Here is a 26,854-nt window from a genome sequence, read left to right on the forward strand (position 1 = left end):
TTTCCTTTTGTATAACTAGAAAATGTTCTTTGACTAGATTGGCTTTTCACTCCCCTCTGCAAAGGTTGTGGGTTTTCCTGTAACGGTGGGGATTTCACTTGGAACACGAATTATGGGTTTTGGAAATGTCAGTGATTTCTACTAATCCTAAATGGAAACTTCTGAGAACCTCAAAACACAGTCCGATGCACTCTGTAAATACAGTAAATCAACACATTTTTCAAAGGCTAAAGGTGGTCTTATGGGTGGTTATCTCTCTTACAGCTCTTAAATTAGTTTTATAGTTTTCAGGTGGTACGAAATCTCTCTCCCCTTGACTTACTGTCCGCCTGAGGGCCTGGGAGTATGCAAGCCAGATATGAACCACCACCTTGAAAACACAGATAATTCTTTTAAAAACTTTTAAAAATAATTTTTATTTTTAATAGTTCATTTTTAATTGTTTTCCATTACCATTTATCCCCCCTATACCCTCGTCCACCCCCCACCCCTTTGAAATCACTACACTGTTGTCAGAGTCCATGAGTTCTTTTTCTTTTTTCCTTGGTTCCCCCCCAAACATCTGCCTCCCTCCCCCACCCCGCAGCCCCAGCTGTCAGCCTGCTCTCTATTTCATTCGCAGTTCAAGTCTTTCCTCGGACCATCCGATCTTTCACCTCTGATATCTTTATGACTCAGCACTGCTCACTGCTGTCCCTGCCCCCTCCGCCAACCTCTGTCTCCTTACCTGCCACATCACCAGTGGGCCTCTCTTGCTGAAAAATCTCCAAGGTTCTTGTGGTGGTGGCCATACTGGCTGCATGTTCTCTCTGTAATATGTTTGGAAGTACAGCCAAAATGGGGATCCTATAACCCTACCTCAACAGCAAAGATACATACACTCTCCAGGCTTCTGCTTAATGAAAAGCATCTCTTTTCCACTGAAAAGTCTGCAACCTCTGATTTGTTCCAACCCCCTCATTCTACAAATTGAGACTCGGAATTGAAGTGACTTTTTCAGGTCTGTCCAGCTGGTCTGGTACAGATATAGGCTGTTTGTCCTCCTGTACATGGGTCCACCAACTATAACAGCTTTGTCCAGCCTAGTGGGCATCTGGCCTCATACCCATCGAACCGTTTTAGTCATCATTAAAGCTGGGCCTCAATCAAACATTTATTGACCCTTCATTATCTGCTAGAGATGAAAGAAGGTATGTTTCCTATGAGTTGCTCACAGCTTTGTGGGGAGACAGATGGTTTTGGTACAGATGTGGTAACTGCAGGGTGGAGCAGGCACCACAGTTATCAAACTTGATGGTTACTTACATAATCTTCTGACCTTTTCTTGAACCTGCACCAACCATCCTCAGCGGTGGTTCCACCTCATGATAGCTTCTCAGTGCTGCTGTTCTGTAGGCAAGGTTCAGAACACTCGTCCTTAGCCTGCCCCAGTTGGATGATAGTCTCACCATCCCCTTCCCATCCTCCTGCTTCTCTCTGCCTTCCCCAGCTCCATCCCTTCGGGATGTGTATTAGCAGAGATGGTCAGACTTGAACCTGGTAGAGTTGCCCCCATGTTTTTGCTCACCCTTGAGAGCACAGAGCCTAGCACCCTGTAGGTTCTGCTTAATCAACAGGGGGCTGTTTATCTGTTGAATGAATGTTGCTGAGTCTAACACAAATCCTCCTCTGCTTCTTTCTCTTTCCTTAAGCAGAGCACCACTCTAGCATCTATGCTTTTCTGATGTGCTCAGAAAATATTCAAGTTAGACATGACGCCAGAAGTAAAGCTCATCTCGTGGTGGAGTGGTTTTGTCTTCCTCTACAAGACCCTCACCTTCCCTTCTGTACTCCTTCTGTGTATCTGATGTCAGCAGTTCCCCCTCAGTGTGCACTGATTCTTGAACACCTTCGGATATGTGTGCCTAGTGTAGTGGGCCGCAGATATATTGAGTGAATGCTTTCAACCTTTATGGCAAAAACACTGGTTTCATGTCTTTATGTCCTCTTAGAATTCAATTAAAGTCCTTTCCATGATTGCCAAATGATATTATTTCAAACACCTGTGTCTTCCCCATCCTTTCTCATATCCTGCTTTATTACTTTTTTCCTAGCTCTCAGAGTACTCACTGAAACCTAACTCCAGACTATATGCTTGTTTACTTTTTCTTGTGTCCCCGGCTAGAACGTAAGCCCCCTGAGGGCAGGGCCGTTTCGTTCATGGCCCAACCTTGGACAGTATATATCTGGTACATAGCAGGTACTCACATGCCTGTAGCTCGAACGAGTCCTTCCACGGTGTTGTGGGAGGTCTGCAGTCTCTTAGCTATTGTTACTCCCCGTCCCGCAGGCTGACTCCTACTGCACACCAGTCCGTTGAACTTAGTAATGGCGTGAAGTCAGTCAGTGAGTGCAGTGTTCTTCTCTTGCCAGTCTTTGTTCTCTGCCTCTTCTGCGTTTGACACTTTTGACCTCCTTACATTTTTAAAATAATATTTGTGAATCTACCCGACTTGGAATAAGTCCCTTTTGCCTTAAACCCACCATGCCTTGTCTCCTAACCTGGCTTCTGTTCCCACCAGTTTCATTTCTGAAGGATGGGGCAGCCATTCTTCCGGTCTCACAGGTTCATGGACTTAACCTTCTCGCCATTCATCTTGTCACTAAGTCCTGTCGTTTTTCCCTTCAAAATGCTATCTGTCCTCTCTCAGCCTCTCCATCCCACCTGGCTGGTTTCCCCTGGATTCCTGCTGTTCATTGCTGGCCGTCTTCTGCTGAGGCTTTTAGGGCTTGTGAAGCAGCAGAGAGGGCGGGTGCTAGAATCAGTTCCTAGCAGCTCCACCACCAGGATGCTTTCTCGAAGCCTTGGTTTCCTCACCTGCGATGGCAGTGCCCACTTTATCGCGCTCTTCGGGGGATTAAAGAGATAATGCATGCAAAGAACTCACAGTTGGGTCTGAGATGTCTAAGGTCTTTCTGGATATTATGGCAGGACACTTTTATTGTAAAACGTTTCTTTTTCTTAAACTGGAGCTTGAAGACTTTTTTCCCCTGGGAGCTTGTAATTCATTTTTTAAAACCAGAATTAAATTTTTTAATCTTTTAGAAATAATTAAGAAAAGAATAGATTCTGTAATATCTGGATAACTTTACAAATGAGTAGGACTGTAAGATTTTAGTGTCCATGTTTGATTTGGCCCTCCTTTGTAGCGAAGGGGAACAGAATGAATGTGGACTTACTGCAGAAATCACAAGTTTGGGTCAAACGCTGGCTGGAGGTTGTGTGAACAAAGGTTTCACAGAGTGATGACGAGCTGAAGGGCTCACAGAGCCCCTGGTGGGGTAGCCATGCGGAATTTCAGGGACCCTGCCCCGAGGTGGTGGTGTGTTCAGTGCATCGTGAGCAGCCGTGCCGTGCCCATGCCTGTAAAACTGCATCACCGTCATCTGTCAGGTTAAATAAATGTTGAGTTATCTTTTATTGGTTTTTACCAGATTTTTAAATTGCTTCACATTATGGTTTTATAAGAGTTAAGCATAGGGGAGGACCCACCTAGTTTGATGTTTGGACATACTTAAATTACATTGCAATAAAAATAATTTAAGACAGCTTAGGAGGAAGAGAGTCCAAGAGAGTGCTTTCCCTTTATGGTGGTGATCACTCATGTCTCAAGTTAGGGAAAGAGTTCTCACTTCGCAGATACACTGTTGTTATTACACAGTTTAGCACTTAATTGTTTTCTGGCTCTTTTATGACTCTTCTTTTCCTACATGCCTGCCCCCTCCCTTCTCCTTTCCTCTACACTTTACAGGTGAGGAACAGACCTAGAGAAGTTATAAACTTAGGAGTCGCTTTGATTAAGAAACATTTAATGAGTATCTGCTACGTATTAATAATAATTGTAATAGCCATCACTTACTGAAATTTTACTGAGCTCCAAACATTGTATTAAGTGCTCTACATAAATTGTTATTCCCTTAAACTGAATAACCATTCACTTGAGCCATTATATTTTCAGTTTTGCAAATGCAGAAACTCAGACTTATTTAAGAAAGTTATTCAAGAGGCTTGCTTAAGAAGCTTGGTCAAGTACAGCATGGGAAATATAGTCACTTACACTTTAATAACTGTGTAAAATGCCAGTCGGGTACTGGAAGTACGAGGGGGACCACTTTGCAAAGTAGATGGTTGTCTAACCACCATGCTGTGTACTTGAAACTAATGCAAAATAATATTGAATGTAAACTATCATTAAAAAAAGATTAAAAAAAATAAGGCAAAGCAAACAAACAAACAAACAAACTTGGTCAAGGTCAGTTCTGGAGTGAGCCTTTGATTCCAGCTCTGTGTGCATTCAAAACCTGGGAGCCCACCTGGGAGAAAGGTGGCCTGGCAGTGTGACAGCTGAGCAGGGAGCCTCTGCAGGCTCCAGTGACAATATTGAGGCATCTCCCATTCTCTGGGGAGCTGAGGGAAGGCTTTGGAGGTAGTGACATTCACACTAGACTGAAAGGAGGGGGAAAAGCATGTCACTGTTGCTAAAACCAGCTCTTTCCATGTGGCTAAGAAGAGTGTATGTGAGTGGTGGAATTTTGCTAAGGAGATGTTCTGTGGGCAGCGGTGGCCCATGGATGGTGTGTAAGCAGAGGTGCGGTACAGTTAGATGTCTGTGTCAGAGATAGAATTCTGGGTCACAGTAAAGTGTGGTGTCAGGGAGACATGTCAGGAGCCCGCTGCAGTGGTCTAGGCCAGAGGAAAGGGTAACAGCACCTGCAGGATAGCTGGGGGATGGCTTTGTCCAAGGTGCTAACGTAGGGAGTTTTGGGTCCAGTGCTTTCTCTGTGCCATGTTCCGTGTTGTGCTAACCACTTGAGGCACTTTATCAATCCTTGGGCGACACTATGTATGAAGCATTTATCTCATTTTTGTGGACATGTTTTCCTTGATTATGGGGTGTGTCTGTATTCAGTTTGTGAATTGCTCCCTAACCCGTGGCAAGTTTTTTTTTCTTTTTTAAAAAATTGATTTGAGAGAGCGAGTGAGCGACAGGCGCGTTGATTTGTTATTCCACTTATTTTTTTTAAAGATTTTTTTTTTTTTAATTTTTAGACAGGGGAAGGGAGGGAGAAAGAGGGAGAGAAACATCAAAGTGTGGTTGCCTCTCATGCGCCCCCTACTGGGGACCTGGCTCACAACCCAGGCACGTGCCCTGATTGGGAATTGAATAGGTGAGCCTTTGGTTTGTGGTCCGGTGCTCAATCCATTGAGCCAAACCAGCCAGGGTATGTTATTCCACTTCTTTATGCATTCATTGGTTGCTTCTACTATGTGCCCTGACTGGGGATTGAACCTGCAACCTTGGTGTATTGGGATGATGCTGTAACCAACTGAGCTACCGACCAGGGCCAAGCCTGGCAAGTTTTTATGTAGGAGTGACTTGGGTGGCAGATGGACAACCAGATGTGCTGTGGATGGGAAAAGTTTGTTTATTTTTGGTTTCAGATGGATGTGGTCATCAAGTTTATAAAAATGTACTCACAGTAACACTGGTAACCTTGTGGATTCTGTTTTTCTGCGTAACATGATACTGTGTGTACTGTATCATGAACTTTAGTTTTATCTTCTGCTGATGCTTTAAAAGACTAATACTTGGGCCATTTTTGTTGTTTAGAGTAACTTGGAAATCAACTCGTTGCTGGCATGTCTTTTTAAATCAATACCTCAATTCTTTGAGAAAAAGTAAAACTATTCACTTAATAAAGCTTTTCTAGAGTTGAGTCATGCTGGTAAACTAGCAAAGTGAGCCTGCTTCCACAGTTGCCTCCTTCTCCCCAGTGGCTTCTAGCGAGAAGGGGCTATCTCAACCCCTCCTCATAACCTTCCAGTGCCTTATCCTTGCTGCCAGAATTTGCAGCTTCTCTGTACTGTGATAAGTGGGTACTTGGGATTTCCTTAAGGAGGATCCTTTACCACAGACTTGAAATTTTGAGGGTAAAGCATAGCTGATAGTTACACAAGACGGTCAGAAATAGCAGTGTAAACATTTCTTAGCCATGATGACAAAAATCCCAACCATGATCTTCCCATGCCATGGAACAGAGGCATTGTGCTCTTTCGGGTGAGAATCTAGTGTGCACTGCAGTCTTCTCTCTGCTTGGGGAAGGTTTGCTTACTGGAGGACTCTCCTGGGAACTCAGGGCTAGAAGTGTTTGGCCATTACTTCACATGATAGTTAGGAGGGGTGATGAGATCATGGGCCAGATCTTAGTAAATGCATAGAAGAAACTTCTGGATGTCCATTTACTTTTTCATGGGTATTACTTAGTGGACAGGAATGGTAATTTACTGTTGCACGTGTTATTTTAGAAATCTAATGGGGTGTGTGTGTGTGTGTAGTGTAAAATACTTTGATCTGCTTGAAGATGGAATATTTAAAAATTCTTTATTCTCATTATTTTTAAGAATTCCCTTATCTAGGCTGTAACTGATAGATGTAAGAGAAATTGACTCAGTTGGAAGAGACTTGACATTTCTGTTTCCAAGAACTGAAAGGAGTGGATTTGTCGTTTGGTGGGTAGAAGGAGGTGTTACACCTGCTTACAGCGTGCTCCAGGCTGCTTACTGGATAGTACGGCCAGGTGGAGAGGACTCTGTCGCCCCTGACCACTCTAGTCACTTTTCTTTCTGCAGCCCTCACCCACTTCTTGGGAAAAGGTCATCAGGAGGGACCGGCAGCTGACTTGAGGTGGAAACTAGGAGCTCCAGTCTGAAGAACAGTTGTGAAGGCCAGAAAGTAGTTTCTGAACCTCTGAGGGTGTGACCTGGGCACTGACTGCTGTACTTGATTTGGAAGATTCTTGATGTCATTGAGAAGATGCTGGGACCCCTGAGGCTCATGCTGTTAGCGCAAGTGGCCCGGTTTTGGACCATGGTATGGCCTTGTTTTTATCTCATTACTGTGTTGGATGGTTAAAAGAATTCAAACAATTTTTAAAAAGTGACATTCTCCTTGATTCCCATGAACAATTTTAGAATGTATCCTTTTAGATTTTTTTTCTGTTCACACACCACCATACATTTATTATTGTTAAAATTAACAAAGGACCTCGCTGGTGTGGCTCGGTGGATTGAGTGCCAGTCTGTGAACCCAGTGGTCGCCGGTTAGATCTCGGGGCATGTGCCTGGGTTGTGGTTCAGGTCCCCAGTTGGGGCTGTGAGAAAGGCAAACCACACATTGATGTTTCTTTCGCTCTCTTCCTCCCTCCCTCTTTCTAAAAATTAACAAATAAAATATTTAAAAGAAATAAAATTAACAAAGGACTCCTGCTCTAGAAATTGCTTTGCCACGTGCCTTTTTGTTTTACTTCGCACCGTGTCTGGCACAGCTTCCAGTCAGCGTGTATCGATGTCGGTGCTGGTGCTGTAGTGTCGACTGCACCGCAGTTAATTTATCGAACTCTTCTCCTATTGCCGGGCACTTAAGTTGTTTCTAATGTTCTGCAATGATGAACCACACTGGATTAAATGTCCTTGTACATACTACTTTGTACACCTGTGCAAATGGTTCTTCAAGATAAATAAACTTCAAGAAGCATAATTGTTGGATGAAAGGGTATTCATTTTACAAATTTTAACAGGTGTTGGTAGATTGTCAGAGGTTTTTTAGAAAGCAGTTGAATGGAGGCCTAGAGACTGTAGAAACCTACCTACCTTACAGCTAAGGGGACGGGGTCTAAAGTGGTGAAATGGTGTGTCAAGGCAAAATGAAAACACGGGCTGTTACATCTCCAACTCCGGACTCCGAGTCCTGAGAGCTTTCTGGGGGCTGGAAAAATAGGCCTGGAGTCTGGTTCTGTCACCTTTGCTTCCTTTATCCTTGACCGTGACTCTTTCTCATAAGCCTGTTCAAGCTTTCAGTAGGCTTTCATCAGTTAATCAGTTATTTGTTCCAGTCTTTGGAAGTCGGACATCTAATTCTTACCTTCAAGTAGCCTGCACTCTTTAGTTGGGGAGAGGAGTTTAGCATCGTAAAATTCTTCATGTAGCTCAGGGCCATAGGGGTCTACCAACCAAGAGTTGCTGAAGACTCTTGGGGTCGGCTCTTCGGGGGGTCAGGAAAGCAGGTTTTCACTAAAGGTACGTGCTGGTGGGCATGAGTAACGTGGTTGCGACGCGTATGCATGCCGGGGCATGAACTAGGTAGGGGAGGACAGGCACCGCAGACGGGGAGCTTTTGTGAGGTCATATGGTGTTATGGAGCAGAGGCCCTTACTGTGGGTTGACTTGTTCAGTTTCTGGACAGAAGGGCAGGACAGTGTGCAGGATGTGGGGGACATGAGCGTGGGCATTAACTTGTTGTGATGCCTGCGGGGATCATCCCCTCCCTCTGTCCCTTCCAGTGACGTGTTGGTCGAGGCCTGAACGTTTTGCTTGAAGAGAAAGTTTGTTTAATGGTTAGGAGATTAACCTCTAGGTTTTGACTCCTTTGACAAGTAACTCAGCCTCACTGTGCCTCAGTTTGCTCGTTTGCAAAAAGAAGGCAATAATAGTCCCTACCTCATGAAGGTATGTGAAGATTAAATGAGTTACTATGTATAAAATGCTGGGAACAGTGTCTTTTATATGGAGAGTACCCAATAAAATTTGATCATTGTTGTTACCATTCTCGAACATTTTATGGTAGAGGCTCAAACTCCTTCATTCTTGTGCCCTCCAAATCCTTCCTCAATAGTTGGTCAGAGTGATCTTTCTAAAAGACAAATATGATGGCACAGCTTCCTGCTGCACTGGCTTCCCCCACCCGCAGGGTAAAACCTGGTGGCATTTTTGTCCTCTACCATATCTTCCACCATATCTCCACCTCTCTCTCCAGCTTGAACCTTGTGCTTCAGCAACAGTTAGCTGCCCTTAGTTACTGACGTATCGTTTCTTGCTTCTGAGTCTTCATTTTTCTTTGTCTGTTGTCAGTTTCTCTTTCTTTACTTCTTTGCCTGGCACATTGTTCTGTATCCCGTGGGACCCGGGAAGTCTTCCCTTACCTCCTCTCTGGTCTTTGGGGACATCTGTGTCATTACTCTTACTGCTCTGTAATTATCTGCATCCCCCATCAAAGTGAGTTCCTTAAAGCTGCACACCTTTTCTTTGCATTCCTGCTGCCTCCCAGGGCGGCTGGCACAGAGCAGACATTTAATATATATATTGAGCAGCATTCTTGGGCTAGTTTCCAGCCCTGTTGGGGAGTGGATTTAGAAATGGGTTTGAGCCAGACCTATCAGTGAGTGCTTGAAGATGCCTCCAGGAAGAGCTGGGCTTTCTGCCGTGCTTGCAGGTGCGGCTGGCATCATGCTGGAGTGAAGTCAGCCCTGGGTTCTCGTCCCTGTTCCGTCCCACACCAGCATTGTGACCTTGAGCAGATCACACAATCTCCTGAGCCTTAGTTTCCGTATCTGAGTGATGGAGGGATGTTGTCAGTGATGTTCAAGGTTCCTTTGAATTCTGACTTCGGATGGAAATTTTACAAAATTTTTATAACTTGATGCCCAACACTAATCTTAGGAGACTGTTTCTCACTTGTGCACGTACTCTGTGAGGTTGCTTGCTGAGGTTTAGTAGAACTGTAAGTCTGGGCTTAATCATTATAATCAAGGATTAGATAATGAGGAGGAGCTGCTCCAAATACTTAACCTCCTGTGGTCAGTTGTTGATTCCCAGAGCCAATTAAGGGGAAAAGATTAGCAGATTTTCTTTGGTTAATGCAGGACCCGCCCCCCCCCCCCCCCCCCCCCCCCCGTCCCGTCCCCCAACAACCTTTGAACACTGAATTCTTTCCCCTGTGTCCGTTGCATTTTCCTGGCTTTCAGAAGTGAGGTAAAATGAGCAAGTAGCCTCCAAAAAAGGAGACTAGAACTTGTCTCCTTTTTAAATGAATTCAAGCAAATCAGAGGTGACTGTTTGAAATTATCACTGGGTTTATTCAAGTACCTGAGAGACTGTATTTTGGGAAACTTAGCTTGGGGACTGATGATTAAGTATAGGTATGGGTTAGTGGCAGCTTAGGTGGCTTGGGGACCCATGATGAAGACTAGGTATGGGTTAATGGCAGGCTAAGGTGACTTCTCAAGGAGTGTATTAGGATCAGAGGCTACAGCCTTCTGCTGAATAGTTGGCTTCCTGACTAGATGTTGGTGTCAGGCTTCCCAGGCAGCATCATTCAGGATAGGACTGGGGCTAGATGTCTGTGGATCCTCGCAGACCCTCCCTCCTCCCTCCCTGTTCACCTCACGCACTCATAGAGTGCAGGCTGTGACTCAGGAGTGGTTCTGTTTAGCCAGGCAGATGTGTCGCCTTGTCCTTATGGAGCTTCCATTCTAGGTGAGGGAGACAGCCAGTAAATAGATAAGCAAATAAGAATTTCAGGTAGGGATGAAAACTGTGTATAAAAACCAGACCAAATCAGGGACGTGCAATAGGGAGTGACACGGGGAGGTTTTGGTTGGACTCTGGGAGGGCCTGTCTGAGAAGGCGACATTTCCTCTGATGGTGGCCGGGCTGCTGTGTGACTGTGGAGGGGTCCTTGTAAAGGCTTAGGGGGGACTTGGCGAGTATGCAGGCAGAAAGAAGGCCAGTGTGGCTGGAGCACTTGGTATGACAGGGAAGGAGTCGGAAGTCAAGGGGAAGATGTTGGTGGGGCTCACGTATGCAGGGCTTGGTGACCCCGTGGGGAGTTTGGATTTTTTTTTTGGTCAGTTGAAGTAAGGGGGCAGGTCATAAGCTCATAAGGTATCTGATTTGTGCTTTAGAAAGTTCACTATGCCTGCTGGCTAGAGACTAGTCTGCAGAGAGGAAGAGAAGGAAGTGGGGAGACCTGGAGAGGAGGCTTTATCGAAAGGTTCTAGAGAAGGAAGAGCTGATGGTGACTTGGGCTGGGATGGTGGCAGTGGGTAATGAGATATGTCTTGGGGGTAAAGTCAACAAGATGATGTATTGGATGTAGGTTTTTGGTTTTATCAACTTTGGGGATGGCAGAGCCATTTACCTGGTTAAGGAGGACTGGCAAAGGAGAATATGACAGTGTAGGAACTGGTAAGCACTAGAGTTGGGGCGTGGTGAACGTTTTCATGAGACCTAGAACTGAGGGTAGGAAGCCTGGGTGATGATAATTACAGCAAAGACAGCAGACGTTGTTCGAGCAGCGCGCCTGGTGCTGTTCTTCCCACGGTTAGCTCAGGTTAGCTCAGGTTAGCTCAGGTTAGCTCATGTAACCCTCACAGCAGTCGTAGCTTCGTTTCACATAAACAGCTTTATTTTACCATTGAGGATACTGCTGGGACCCAGAGACAAATTAATTAGCTAAGGTCACACAGCTAGTAAGTAGCAGAGTTAGGGGTCAATCTAATGTGGTTTGGTTCAAGAGCCATTATTCCTAACCACAGGTCACACTTGGGGAGACCATGCTGTCTGTTCCGAAAGCCACCTGATGAGCCAGGGGCGTGTCTGCTCTGTGAAAGGGAATAGAGAGACACCCAAGACGCCTGGGTTAGTTTTGCATCATTAAGGAGAAGACTGCTGAGCTGAAATATTATTTTAAGAGTTGGGTTACCAAATAAATATTAATGTGCTCATTCAAGCATAATCTGTCAAAGAAGATTAGTGGCACCCATTTTTTCGTGCTGGATTTTTTACCTTTAGAAAGTAGCTTATAGCTGTATCCTTGTACACTCTTAGAAGGAGTTTGGGAAAAGGAGGAAAGTCTTACTGAATATAATGAGCACTGGTTTTATCATAGCAGGGCCCCCATTATAATCCTGCTTATAATTATTCAGCTAGTACAGTGTCTCTTTTGTCAGAGCATGGTATCACAGAATTAGCTGATGAGACGGTTATTAGTCCTGACTAAATGTCAGTATTATAAAGACGTTCTCATGTACTTTCTGGAACTATGCATATGCCAATACCTTTGCAAATGAATGCTAACAAGATTAAGTGAATAGAAAATAAGCAATTTAAAATAGATTCACCTTACCTAGTATCATGTTATGGTTATTCCCATACCTGACTCTCAATATAACTAACTTCATTCTGAAATGCAGGGGGAGGAACGGGGGAAGTGTTATGCCCTGCATCTCTGGTACAGGAACTCGTGGTTCACTGAAGATACCCAGGGGCCAGGAGAAAAGTTAATCCAGCCCCTACTCTTCAGCCTTACCCGTCTGCACCCCTCTTTAATAATTTACTGTTTAAAAAGAAAAGGTATGTAAAGACATTTTGTAAGATAAATAGAGCAGAGGGTTATTGAGTGTGGTGTGCAGTTGTTGCAGTCTTTTAAGATTTATATGTTCTAAAATGCTTTATTTCAATTTTCAGGTGTAGGTTCCAAGTAAACTTGGTTGGAGAGCAGTGTCAGGTAACTTCTGTGGTTTCAGTTCACTGGGGGTTTGGAGTACTCTCGACTGCAGATAACACACATCTCAACCTAAACTGTCTTCAATGAAAGAGGTGTCTAGTGGTCTCCCAGGTCAGGAAGCCTGGGTTTAGGAGAGTGTGCTTTTAGGGTTGGCTTAGCAGGTTGGCAGTGGGCACTGGTGTGACTTCTGTGGGACTTCCTGGGCCTCTCTCCTGCTGCTCCTCACGGGGGGCATCCTAAGGAAAAGCATAGACAGAGTCCCAGGGCCAGCCCTAGTTTCCACCTCCCCCTCTCCCCCCCAATGGTGGGAGGCAGGTAGGCAAGAAAGGCAAGGACTAGGAATGAGGGAGTTGGGAGTAGGTGTGGGGTGCAGTGTCTGCTGCAAGAAGAAGGGGGAGAGACATACAGTGTGAGCCTGCCTGGTTCTTGCAGACACCCTTCTCTCCCGTCAGCAAGTAGTACGTAGTTGTTGTGTCTCTCTCTAGTGAACCCTCTGTCCTCTGCCAAAATCACAGAGACCATCTGCTCAGGAAAAGTCTGCTGCAGGAATCATTTCTCTCTCAGAGTTTTCTTTGGGAACAAAAAAAGCTTGTGCATGTACACATTTTTCCTAGATTTTGTTCTCACTACGTGTGAGAAATTTTTATGAGAGAAGAAAAACATAAGCATATAGGGTATTATAAAGATTAAATTGCCACATATGCTTATTTCCTAAATGGTTAAATTCTGAGGTACTTTTTAATAGTTAAATTTCTATGACTTGGTGGTCTCATGTGTTCCAGACCTCTGTGGCTTTATCCGTGCTGTGTGCCCTGCTGGAAGTGCTCTTCTTTACTGCCAATGCTGCCTCCTCTGTGAAGCCCTCCCAGATCTACAGTCATGGCCCAGTCTTAGTGCTTCTCTAGCCCCTTGCAGTTCACAACTCTCATGCTGTTTATTAGGGTCTGACTTAGCCGTGTATCTGTTTGTTTCCCATATTTTGTCATCAGAGGCTTACTTTATATGTCTCTGTTCCAGGCATTAAGGAATTTGGGGCCTTATACATTGGAAATCCTTAAAAAATTTGTTGCATTGAAAAAAATATATATATATTTGTATCTTGATAAATTTTTTTTCATTTTTTGTGCAGTAGTTTAGATGCATAAACCCTCAAATATTTCTCCTTGCACCGTGTCGTAGTGAGTTATCCTGAGGGTCTGCCCATGCCAGCAGTATCGATAGCTGCAGGCTAGTTGAGTCTGAGCCTGGCGCCTCCTGCCCAGAGGGACTGGGTGGCTACAGACTCAGAACTGGCTTCCCAGGCGTACTGCGTTTGTTTAGTGTCCACCTGAGAGGGAGGGGCAGGGCTGTGCTGTCTGAGTCAGCCTGTCCTGCTGGCAGAGGGTCAACAGTAGCCCAGAAAGATAACACACCATTAGTCATGTTGACGGAAGGAGGGCTGCTCTCCCTCTGGCCTCTCAGTAGAGGTGTTAATGAGGAGTAAAATGGCCAAAAGGCAGAAAGTGTTTCCGAAGCCTTGGGCCTGGGCTGCCCACACTCTGGATAACCTACCCTCCCCTTGGAAGAGCGGAATGAACTCTTAGCTATTATTTTGAAAAAACTAGCAGGAGCTTTTCACTGACTGCCTGTGGTATTCCAGCTGGACCATGGGGCACTTAAATAGAATTCGTTTGGTCCTCATGTAAGCCTTATATGGGAGGGTTTTTAAAAGTCCTGTTTTACAGATGAGAAAACTGACTGAGGCTGAGTTCTTTATTACTAAGGTCAGTCAGATGGGAAATGACTTGGCTGGTTGGCTCAGATTTGATAGGCTGATGCTTTTTCATGCCATATGCTAATTTGGTAGACCCACTCTGGTGGCGGGCTTGAGCTCCTCCTGCAGCTAACATGCATTGAAGTCCTGCTGTGTTTTTCGGTACTGGTGATGCAAGAGTGAGTGACAGACCCTGACTTTAGGTGTCAGAGTTTGGTGATGGCACCAGATACCTGAGCAGATGTGATGAGGCTTCGGTTGTGGAGCTGACAGCACAAGCGTCCTGGAGGTGGAGGGCAGGGGGCACCACACAGCAAAGTGCTGTTGGAAGCCTGGGGTTTAAGGAGAGGCTGTCAAGGGCAGCATGAACGTCAGGTTAAGGAGCTTGGCCTTTATTTTGTAGGTGGCAGTGTGTCATCAACAGAGTTGAAATCCAGAAGTATCTTGTCAGGCTTGAATTTGGAGAGCTGAGCCTGGTGGCAGCTCGTGGATGGATTTAAAGGGAACCAGGTCGGAGATGGAGAGGCAAACTAGGAGCAGGCTTTGATGGTTGACTGAATTGGAAATGGAGAGTCTGGTGGCTTCAGGGGTCAAGGTTAACAGTTGAGTGTTCAGTTCGAGTGACTGGGTTCCACTGTCAGAATTTGAGGAGCGAGGGAAAGGATGCATGTGGATAAATAAAAGAGCAAGCCTGGTGGCTTCAGCTGTTTTCAGCGAAGGATGAGATAGGGCAGTCTGCTAGGAAAGGAGGGGGAGGGTGAACAGGGGTGCTTCTGGGGTGGTGAAGGTGGAGAGGGAGCTATGGGGCATTGCCAGGGTAGGTGTGAATTTTGGGTGCTGCAACCCTCCATTTTTTTTCTCTGGAGTCCTCAATCCTACAGGCCTAGGACAGAGAAAGGTGGACTGTAGAGCTGGTTCCATCTACAGAATAGAGGGGAGCAGGACAAGAGGCTATGAGTCAGCTGAAGTTTCTGATGAGCAAGTATTTGGGATGCTATTTAGGCAGAGAAAGAAGGGAGTTCCAGCCAGGGGTAGGTGGTCACAGAAAAAAGACTGGGGATAAGGCCATGGGAGAGGTCATGGCTAGATCCGGAACATTGGAGTTGAACACGCGTGAAAGGAAGCAGCGCTGGGTGTGGTCCATATTCCAGGGTGGACCTGGGAGTGGATGGTGACACACAGTAGGTGTGGACGTCATCAGTTTCAGGATGCCCTGTAGCTGTGAGCCTTGTGTATTGGATGGATCAGTGCATCAGGAGCCACAAAGTCAGGCACACGGGTGGCACAGGCAGGTGCGCAGTATGACACGAGGAGGTCTAGTTATGGACAAACTTGTGGCAAACCGAAGGGCACATGCCACATCTGAAGAGGACAGCCGCCACCTGCTGCAGGCCCCACCCTGTCAGGTGGGGGTGTGGCTTGCTCTTACTGCCTCACTCAGTTTTTTTCCCCTGGAAATGAAGATTTTTATGTGAAGTCTCCCTTTTGTTAAGTGTTGGCACCTTATTCAGTTATTTAAGAAATGGGCTGTGGGCTATGGAATCAAGTGTGTAGATTGAATTTGGCTGTGTGAGCCGCCCATTTTCACTTTCTGCTGTACAAACGCTGTGGGAGTTCCTAGGACTGTGGCAAGAGGTAGGAGTTGGATCCCAGCGTCTTGGTAACACCTTACCTTCCTGGTCATCCCATTCATCTTGGAGGATGGAGGTTTTAAAGATAAAGAGCTAACTAGCTAATTAGTTTTTCTGTGGCAGCTAATAGGAGATGATAGTAATCTGAAGCCTGTGGCTCAAATGAACCGCAGATTGAGATAAAACATTTGCCAGCTCCTTCTAAAACTCCTGCATCCTTACTCCTTTTTGCTATACACAGAGCCCATCTTTTGTTTCTTTCATTTCTTCTTGATTTGTGCTTCCTCTTTTGCTTATTTACAGCATTTTCTTTCCTTAGGCTTCTTTCTCATCTCTTCTTTCTGTATTTACTTGTCTTTGTTCAGTTCATTTTTTTCTTTTTTTTTACAATTTTTCATTTTTAATCACAGTTGACGTATAATATTATATTAGTTTCAGGTGTATAACCCAGTTATTAGAGGCATTCTGGATATCCATCTGAAGAAACCCAAAACACTAATTTGAAAAGACATCCTCACCCATGTGTTTATTGCAGCATTATGTACAATAGCTAAGGTGTGGAAGCAGCTGAAGTGCCCCTCAATAGATGAGTGGATAAAGAAAATGCAGTGTATATACGCAGTGGACTGTTACTCTGCCCTAAAGAAGAATGAAATCTTACCATTTGCAGCAACATGAATGGGCCTGGAGGGTATTGTGCTAAGTGAAATAAGTGAGACGAAGACATGCAGATTCTAAAGAACAAAATAAACAAAATAAACAGAAACAGACTCATAGGTACAGAGAATACTTCTGTGGTTGTCAGGGGGAAAGGGGGGAGTGGGTGAAAATTGAAGGGATTAGGAAGTACAAATTGGTAGTTAGAAAGTAGTCACAGGCACGCGAACTACAGTGTAGGGAATACAGTCAATAATACTGTAATAACTATGGTGCCAGGTGGGTACTGGAAATGATCACTTCAGTTCATGTTTCAGCTCGAGTTAGCTGGTTAAAGCAATGTAGGTCAGGTTCTTTTTTGGGTATAGAGTCAGTAAAATTTTATATTCTCTTTGATTTCAAGTTCAGTGAATTGACTGAATTGTGATTACAAGTTGTGAAGCTTAGGCGTTTGCACATCTAAAGACATGGTTGACCTTCAAATTAATAACTTAGTGGGTTTTACTCACATTTCAAAATGCTGTTTATCTTCAGGGCACCTACACATAACTTATGTTGACCATCGCATGTGTCTGCAAATCTTTGTTCCTTTGGAAAGGTACACTTGATGTTTGGGACAGGCTGAGAACTACGTGTGAAGGGTAAGGTTAGGGATCAGTCTGGGAAATACCACAGTCCTGTGCACAAAGGAGGTGAGGCACTGGCACCCTCTGTTGTAGGGAGCCTCCGAGCTAGCTCCAGACAGGAGGCGCCCACTCGTTCGAACACCACGGCCTGCGTGGGTGTGTGTCACACTTGTCCCCACACGTTTTCAGCGTGGCTTTAAATAAACACTTTGCTTCCAGACACACTGTATATGCTAAGTGGCTAACAGTTAAATTTTTCCTTTTCAAAAGACATTTTACTTCAACCTTTATTTAGTCTTTTAGAGATAAATGTACAATTTCTATTGGCCTTTGAAAGACTAAAATAGACTTCGAGATCTGCATGATTATCTTTCTGGGCTTACTGAGTTCTGGAAACTTCAGGCTAGGAACCGCTGGAGTACAGGTTCCCTAGAGGTGCTTTTGAGGAGCGATGTGCGAGGTTGAATGCTGGCACGAGTGCAGAGCAGCACATACACACGTCACGCCGTTGCCCAGCTCGTGTGTGTGTGTGTGTACCTGTTGTCTGTCTGTCAGAGGCCAGGCTGCCTTTCTCTGGCCAGTCACTAGTGGGGGCACTACGGTGGTTTAAACTAGATTCTTGATCAGATGTATCTGGCGAGCTCTTTTAAAACATAAGGATCCTGGAGCTCCATCTCCAGAGATTCTGAGTTATTACGTGGGGGTGGTGGTGGGGCCAGGAATCTGTAGTTTTAGTGGGTGCCCAGGTGAGTGATGCTGGTGGTCCCAGGGCCATACTGTGAAAAATACTGTGTAGTGGGCTTTGGGGTTCACCAGACTTAGGGCCATGTCCTAACTCCACCTGCAATTGATTAAGGTAATTGATTAGTGATCTTTCAGAGTTACTTAACATCTCTGAGGCTAAGTTTTCTTGTCCTTTAAGTCAGGGATTTTCAACTGTGGTGCTGCAAGAATTTTTAAAACATGCAATAACTGACTGTTTAGTTAGGGGCACTGATCTCTTTCCCTTAGATTGTCAGATAAAAAAAATGATAACCGCCCACACAACAATAGCTGTCTGGTGTGAATGCCCTGTTTTGAACTGTAAATATAAATATATAGGTCCTATAATAGAGATGCATCTTATTGGTCATACTGCATAATAAGGTTGCATCTCATTGATTAATTTTTGGTATCAGAAATTGTTATATACAAATATAGGCACTTGATTTTTTAAAAACTCCCTTTGGAGCAAAAAAGATAGATACTTGTGCCATTATTATTATTATTATTATTATTATTATTATTATTATTATTAATCAATCAAAATTATACCTATTTTTGTTGGATCACCAAAAAATAGATATTTTTTGGTGTCTTGCAGAATTTTAGGAACTAGTTTATGTATGCCATGAGAGGAGAAAGGTTGAAAATCGCTGATTTAAGTGCGTCTGGTGAAACCCTCGAGGGATGGTGGTTATGAGGACTGCCCCTGCTATACACAAAGCACCCAGCTCTGTTTGCACATATCATTGTGTTAATGCCTGTGTGTGGAAAGTAGGGGTCCCCAAGCCTACTGTGGCTTTCTGGCATATTTGTCAAGAAGGAGAATATAACTAACCCCTGAGGATAAGACTCACATTTATACTTTTTCCTATGCTCTAGAGCAGTGATTTTCAACCTTTTTCTTGTCATACACTCCTAAACTAATTACCAAACTTCTATGGCACATCCAAAAAAAATATTATTTGCCAATCTGACAAAAAAATAGGTATAATTTTGATTCATTTACATTGGATGGCTGTTGTTGTGTTGTCTCTTGTCATTTTTTTTTATTTGACCATCTAAGGGAAAGAGGTCAGTGCCTCTGACCACTGACGAAACAGTTAGGTAGTGCATGTCTTAAAAATTCCTGTGGCACAGCAGCGTGTCTGGCGCAGCGCACAGGTTGCAAATCACTGCTCTAGAGTCCAGTGCTATCTGGAGTGCAGGGATGAAGGCAACCCCTTTGTTCTCTTTGATGCTGGTGTTTATGATGTAGCGTGTAGTTTCAAATTAGTCTACCGGGGGCCCCTGCATGGGCTGCAGCCTGAGATTTGCCTTTCTCTCGTTCTCTGTGCCTCCTCTCGTGTACTTGCGTGTGAGTGTGTGCATACACACACACACACACAGCTGAGCTTGTTTGGAGGAGCTGTGTGTTGAGGCCTAGCTCAGGTTCGGTCCTCCTCAGGTCATTGGACTGCGGTGACAGTTGTGCCTAGAGCTGGCCTGCCAAGGCTGCAGAACCCTGCAGACTGTGACTTGGCCTCTGCTCATTGTGCCTGTATGGAAATTAGGGCTCAGTTTCAGTGGGCAAACCTGGGTAAAGTTCTCCTTCCCCTGGGTCCACAGACACACGAGACAAGGTCTATTGTGCAGACAGTCCTCCCCGTGAAACTTTTTGTTTCGGCCAAGGTACTCTAGATCTTCCTGGAAGACAGGCCGGGTTTTGTAAAATGTTTTATTTTTGTTTTTAACGCTAGCACTGAAAAATAATGCCTTGGTTTTGGCCCATGGTTCTGTCAAAACAAAACACTTCCTGTATCCAGGATATAAGCAGGTTTAACGAGTACCCAAGCATGTTGCTGCTTTTAGTTTTTATCTCCCCTTTGTAACTTTTGAAGTGGAATAACTCTGCATTCTTTTCTTGCTAATCATTGAAAATTTTAATTGAGAGTTTTGCTTTTATAATGTGAGCTCCTTTGGCAAATGCACGAAGGTGTGTCTAATGCAATTCTAGTTTCAGAAGCTGTTTTTCATTGAAAGAGGCTTTAATTTTGGCTTAGTAATTACATTCAGGGTAGTTCAGGCTTGGACTACAAAGTAGATGTTGGGTCTATGTTCTCTCATTATTATACAGTAATCCGTGTTTATTACATGATTGAACATATAGTGATATGTTCTGTAAATCAACTCCCTTGATATCTCTCCCAACAGGCCCTTTAATTTTATACTACAGAAACATGGAGGGGGGATGGAAATTCTAAGTGCCTAGTGACTGTAAATATCAGGGAAAAGCCTTTTTGTGATCATTTTAATTTACCAAAATCAAAATGGAGCTAACTTTGTGGTCATTGCTCTTGAATATAGCTTTTTTATAATACATATAAATAGCATCTAAAGTATGTTATTCAAGATTTTAACTTTTTTTTAGGATATACTGTAACGTAACTATTTCTTTGAAAGTAACCTCATAAGGACCAAAGAGTAAGATAATGGACATGGGGAACCCACCCCCACCCCCATCTTTCCTGTTCTTTCTGATTCCTTTACTACTTCTTGTGAATGCTTTTGTATATGCTGAACAATCTGAAACAGTTTGAATGCCCTCTAAAAATCCAGCTCTCTTCCCCTTTAAATTATTTCAGGATGTTAGTTTTGTGTTCATTGATTAAGATAAAAGAGGTAGCCAGAATTTGAATGAATGCCTCAACTTTTAAGTTTAAAAATTCATTTGAGTTGATAGTTTTGATACTGACAATCAATTTTGGGGGGTAGTTTTTTTATTTTTTATTTTTTATTTTGTGTCCCTGACTACCTCAATGCCCATTTTGGAAGGAGGCAGAAGAAAAAAAAGTCACCTCATAATCCCACCTAAGGTTTCCGCTCCTAATTTCAGTCACAGGTAGTGAATGACTAATGGCTCACCTGCAGTACCAACTCCTGGGTGAGCTCAGAGGGCATCCTCACCCTGCGCATCCTAGCTGCCACCTGGCATGGTGAATATCTGGCACACGGGTCTTTTTCTCTACTGGACTCAGAGCTCCTTGAGGGAAGGTACTGCCTTCATTTTTGTATTTCTAGAATCTACAGTAAGGTAGGTTTAGGCTAAATTCTATGCATTTAAACTTCACATCGTTTAATGGGGTTACATCCTAATAAATCCATCATGTAAGTTGAAAATATCGAGTCGAAAGTATATTTAATACACCTAGCCTACTGAACACCATGGCTTAGCCTAGCCCACTTTAAACGTACTCAACAGACTTACGTTAGCCTAAAGTTGGGTAAAATCATCTAAAACAAAGCCTATTTCATAATAAAGTGTTGGATCTCTCATGAAATTTATTTTGTGTATAGCTTTTGTACCACCATAAAGTTGAAAAATCCGAAGTTGAACCACTGTAAGTAAGGGGCTATCTATACTTATTTTTTGGAAGTGTCTACAGATATTTTGAAGAGCATTTTATATTTCAAATGTATAAGATATGGATATGGTAAAACATTAAGACAACACAAAAAGTGTACAGTGAAAAGTAGGCTTCTCCTTTTTCTCTTTCTAGGCCTGTACTTTTTCCTTAGAGGAAAAAGCTGTTTTATTACTTTTGTTACTGTGTATCTTTCCTAAGAAAGCCTGTGGATATATAAGCATTAATGCAATTATCTTTTTAAACACATGCCTTTGAGATGTAGGGCAGTGGTGGACATGTGAGTGATATGGCCCTTTTGGAATCCATTCTAGCCGTATCTATTAAAATTGAAAATCTAGCCCAGCAATTCCAGTCTGGCATTTGGCTTTAAAAATAGAAACACCAGTGTTTCAAGATATATTGGGATGGCCAAAAAGTTCATTCAGTTTAAAATAAGCTAAAAGACAGTTTTTCATTTTCGCCAGTAACTTTATTGAACAACATATTCCCTGTTTTGTTCCACCACCTTCTGCCATCTTTCAGATGACTTCATGATTCCTTCTTCCCAACACTCTATCTTTTTGAGCAAAGAACTGTTCCCGGTGCCTTTTGCAGTCTTCCAGGGAATTGACATTTTTTTTCCATTAAGAGAATTTTGTAAAGATTGAAATAAATGGAAATCTGAAGATGCAGTGTCTGGTGAGTATGAGGGATGAATCAGAACTTCCCAGCCAAGCTGTGACAGTTTTTGCCTGGTCATCAAAGAAACATGTGGTCTTATATTATCCTAATGGAAGATTATGTGTTTTCTGTTGACTAATTCTGGATGCTTTTTGTTTGATACTGCTTTCGTTTGGTCTAATTGGGAGCAGTACTTGTCGGAATGAATCCTTTGGTTTTCTGGAAGGAGCCCAGAATAGAGGTCTCCCTTCCAATCCCACCATATACACAACATCACCTTCTTTGGATGAAGTCCAACCTTTGGTGTGTTGGTGGTGGTTCATTTTGCTTGCCCCATGATCTCTTCTGTTCCATGTTATTGTGAAGTATCCACTTTTCATCTCCTGTCACAGCATGTTTTAAAAACAGAACGTTTTCATTATGTTTAAGAGAGAATCACATGCGGAAATACGGTCAAGGAGGTTTTTTTGCTTTACTTATGTGGAACTCAGACATCAAAGTGATTAACATAACCGAGCTGGTGCAGATGATTTTCAGCACTTGATTTGGATATTTTGAGTATGTCAGCTATCTCCTGTGTGGCATAATGCTGATTGTTCTCAATTAATGTCTGAATTTGATCGCTACCAACTTCAACTGGTCTACCTGACTATGGAGCATCGTTCAGTGAGAAATCTCCAGCATGAAACTTTACAAACTACTTTGATATGCTCCATCAGTCACAGCACCTTCTCCACACACTATACAGATCTTTTTTTGCGTTTCAGTTGCATTTTTGCCTTTTTTTGAAATAATAAAGCATAGTATGCCAAGCATGTTGCTTATTTTCTTCCCTCTTCAATACTGAAATAGCTACACAAAAATTTGCTAATTTGGATAAGTTTTTAAAAAAATGCACGCTGATATGACAGCTGTCACAATTCAGTCTAACAAAATTGTTTCAAATGAAGTTAAGGACAACTGTGCGCCACCAGATCCATCTTACGGAAAAACCGATTGAAGTTTTTGGTCAACCAATAAGTGGAGGATTTTTATTAATGCATATTTGTGGTTAGCAGAAAAAAGGAACAGGAGAAAAAAGCAAGTGAAGTGAATGCCTGTCAGGGAAATGGTTGAATGAATTGCATGCCGTGGCTACTGGTTGTCATGGAGGAACTTTCTTGATGTATTTTTAATGTAAGAAAAGAAAGTTGCAGATAATACTGTACATTACCTTTTTACAACAGTGATGCACTCTGTATGTGACTGTGTGTGTGTGTGTGTGTGTGACGGTATGAGCATGGAGAAAGATGTAGGAGGGAGTAGTTAAGGCAAAAATGCTTTCTAAACTAAGGATTTTTTTTCTGTTAAAATATGCCCATGATTCTTTCCTGAGATAAGCAATCATGGTAATTGAAGTGATTTGCCAAATTCACTTCCTGCCCATTGTGGGAAATGGCAGTGGATACTTAAATCCTCATTTAATCTCAATTTCATAAATGCTTTTATCTTTCGGGGTATAAGTTATCCACGACAGCATAGGAACTCAGGTAGAGCAGCCAAATGCTTTGGTGTAGGACACCTGACTTGGGTTTGGAGTTGTCGGGAGAACACTGACCCTGCCAGTGGCTGTGAGTGCGGGAGCCCGGAGTAACTGCCCTGCAGGCTGAGAGGCTGGGAAAGTGGCAGCAGTTACTGCATGGGGGATGATCAGAGCCTGCACTAAAGTTCTGTAGGGTCCAAAAGGAAAAAAAAAAGGGGATTGCTGAGAGCCATGGGAGAGAGAGACAAAGGGTCAGATGGGAACTGGGATGGCTTGCTGATAAGGTGAGGTAAGTGGCAGAGTTAAGTGGCAGGAGATGGTGAAGGTTAAAAGTGGAAATGCAGTTCGGAGCAGTGGTGTTCAGATAATCTTTTCCAGCTTTATATCTCAAAACATGTCTTTGTTGCAATTCTCATTTAGCTTCTTATTCTTCCCTGGACTTATGCTTCTGGAAGAAAGAACTAGGAAGGAGTGGGAGGTAGATGTCCTTCAACGGAGCCTTGAAAAGTACTTGAAAAATACATTATGCACCTGCCCTCCCTCTTGTAATGTGCACCCGTGTTTCTGGACCAGACTTTCAGGAAAACAAGTCTTTAAATTTTTTAATTCAATTTTTATTTATTTATATTTGTTACAAGTATAGATACTTGTTTTTAGTATTATAAAGGAATTTTAGCTTTTATTTTTGAACATTTTGTGGCACAAGAAATTTTATGTAACAAATAATTACAAATCATAAGAACAGATACAAGCTATTTCAGGCACTACCTATGTATCATGTGCATCCTTATTTTTCCCTCAAAAATTTGGGCAAAAAAGTGCGTGTTATACACGGCAAAATACATACTTAACCTCTTTGAACTTTCACACTCTTTTTTTTAGGTATAATATGTAAAAATCTCTATCTCACAGGCTTGTTATAAAGTGAATAAACAGAGTGGGACAAAAATAGGCTGGCAGTTGTGAATAATACAAGATTAAACACAGCTTATTCTTGTGTTATTACTGGTTAATTATTGTACTATTGTCCATATGAACACTGTAAACTTACTTTTGCCCCACCCTGTATGCATATAAAGCATCTAGTACGGAGCTTTGCACATAGTAAGTAGACACACTGCTGATGAGTATCAGTCACTATCATTAAAGTATTGAACAGTGGGGAGCCCTGCGTCATACCCTCATTGTCATTCCAGCAGGCAGTGAAGGAGTCTGCGTGTCAGCATTCTTGGAGTTGATTTGATCAACCAGCTTTGAACCATCTCGTTTTATCCTTCAGCCCATGTCTCTCCATTTTGTCCAGGAATCCATATCACATACCTTGGCGAATTCTAGATGCTCTAAGAACAAAGGAAATTATTCATGATTTATTAGTAACATTGCATGAAAAAGGCAACACATTGAAGTGTACATGCAGTGAAATCACAGCTTGGTAAAAAGAAATTTTTTAAAGTGCAGTAGATATGACCAGGGTAGAAAACAAGGCAACACGCTCGAATGTCAGCAGTGTCATTACAGGGGCAGCGTGGGCTGCCACTCACTGTGCCCCACAGTGGCGGCCACATAGAGGATCTCCTTGAGCAGCAGTTCCCAACCTTGTGGGCACCAGGGACTGGTTTTGTGAAAGACAATTTTTCCACGGACCCGGTTTGGGTCAGGGGTGGGGGGTGGGGGGATTCAGGGGGATTCAAGCGTGTTACATTCAAGCTTATCTCCTGCTGTGGGGCTGGGTTCCTAACAGGCACAGACCGGTCTGGGACCACTGTCCTTAAGGATCTGCTGACTAAACCTTTTCCAGCTGCCAGAGCTCATTTCCTCTTTATCCTCTGAGAGAGGATTTAAGAATCTGTCACCTGCACCAAGCTTTCTTTGAACAACTGAAAGCAAGCATTGTTTTTTTTTCTTTATTACATGCCTGTTGTGATATGCAGAATTCACTGTTCAGCTTGCACTGCAGAAAATCGTTTGTGTTAATGCTGCGCATCATTTGAATGCTCTGTGGCTTTTCGTGTGTCCGCCTTGAACCCTGAGCAATTTGTCTTGCTGGCATCTGTTTCTTCTCTATGGACAGAGACAACTATGACTCTCCTGGGCCCCAGTATAGGCACTTCACCTCCACAGGCCCCTTTCTTCATAAAAATATTACTAATTATATTTTATGATGGTGATAGACAAACATAATCCAGGCTGACTTCATTATTACATTTATTTTCTTCTTTTGCTCTTAAATGAAAACATTTTTGATGGCCTCCTCAAAGTATCCTGGATGCTCAGCACCGTGCCTCCTATGCCTAAAGACGGTCCTGTAGTCCATCCGCCCGTCCCTGAGAGCCCCTGTTGTACTTGGCTGGAGGTGATGTGATATATGACGACGGTGCTTCCTCATTTTGTCCTCGTTTACTCTGAGAACATTGATGGTCCCAAATATTGTCTGAGAAGTAATCACTTACTCTTCTTTTTTTTAATACGTCCTCTCTGCTTTTTCCCAGATTATTGTGCCTTGAGAGCCTTTCACAAATTCTCTGCAAATTCCTGCACTGTTAAAACGAGGGCTGCAGAAGGGGCATTTTTTTCAGTAGCTGCTCTGGCCCATGTTATCAGTGCTGCATTGTGAGACTGACTTTGGAAAGATATCAAGGTTAATACTTTGCTTTCTAGTGCTACGCTTTAATTTTTTTTAATGTTGTGAGATTGTTCTGTTTTTCTCCTTTTTTGAATGGGTCCAGTCAAGGTATTTAGGCTTTGTCAATGACTATTTTGAAATAAAACTTGTTAGAGAAAATATGATTACTGCACTTGTCATGAATTGAGAGACTGGTTTCTCTTTGTTCTTACCCCAGCTGGATATTTCGTAGGTTCTGTAAGAACAGCTCATTCATTGTTAAGGTGTCAGGTGGCTAGGAAGGAGTACAGATCCTTGACAAGAAGAACATAGCAATCGAGGGAGGAAAATTGCAGAGGAGTTGGGGAGGATACAGCAATAGCATAGGCTCAGATGCCAGAGAGACCGAGGAATGCAGTTTAAACTTGCCTCTTGAGTGTTTAAACAGATGGGCAACACTAAAATAAAGGCCCACAAAAAGCAAGAGAAAGTACACTTGAATGAAGTCTATACCCTTGGAATGAAAGAGGTCAAGGAGAAGTCAGATGAGATTTGTTCCATCCGGCTTGCTGTAGTCTAACCAGGAAGGTAGTTTGGACATTTTGAGAGCCAGGAACATTGTTGGCATTTCCATTATCCTTGTAAGTAAGTGACTGTGAGCAACGAGAACATGTCTTGCTAGAGGCTGCCAGGTAGGGCAAGCATCCAGTGCCTGTGTGGTTGCCTGGCAGTTGTCCAGGTCCTACTAGACCTGTGGGCAGTGAGTGGTTGGTTCACATTTGGCTGTGGTTCACTCAGGATTATCAGACAAATGGCCACGTCATTTGTCACTGGCGAAGTACTGAAATCTC

General features: G+C 43.3%; 1 protein-coding gene across 3 annotated transcripts in view; it reads left to right on the plus strand.

Annotated features, from left to right (window-relative positions):
* LRRC1 (leucine rich repeat containing 1) overlaps nucleotides 1-26,854 on the plus strand; it is a 136,654-nt gene that overhangs the window by 2,485 nt on the left and 107,315 nt on the right. Inside the window, exon 2 of one of the 3 annotated variants that reach the window (XM_024558050.4) lies at nucleotides 6,671-6,911. The exons of the other annotated variants lie outside the window; for them this stretch is intronic. Within the exon in view, the coding sequence (XP_024413818.1) occupies nucleotides 6,855-6,911 (57 nt within the window). The 5' untranslated portion in view covers nucleotides 6,671-6,854. The remainder of the gene's footprint in view (nucleotides 1-6,670; nucleotides 6,912-26,854) is intronic. 3 annotated transcript variants of the gene reach the window in all.

This window comes from Desmodus rotundus, chromosome 11 (genome assembly GCF_022682495.2).
Source record: "Desmodus rotundus isolate HL8 chromosome 11, HLdesRot8A.1, whole genome shotgun sequence".
Taxonomy (NCBI): domain Eukaryota; kingdom Metazoa; phylum Chordata; class Mammalia; order Chiroptera; family Phyllostomidae; genus Desmodus; species Desmodus rotundus.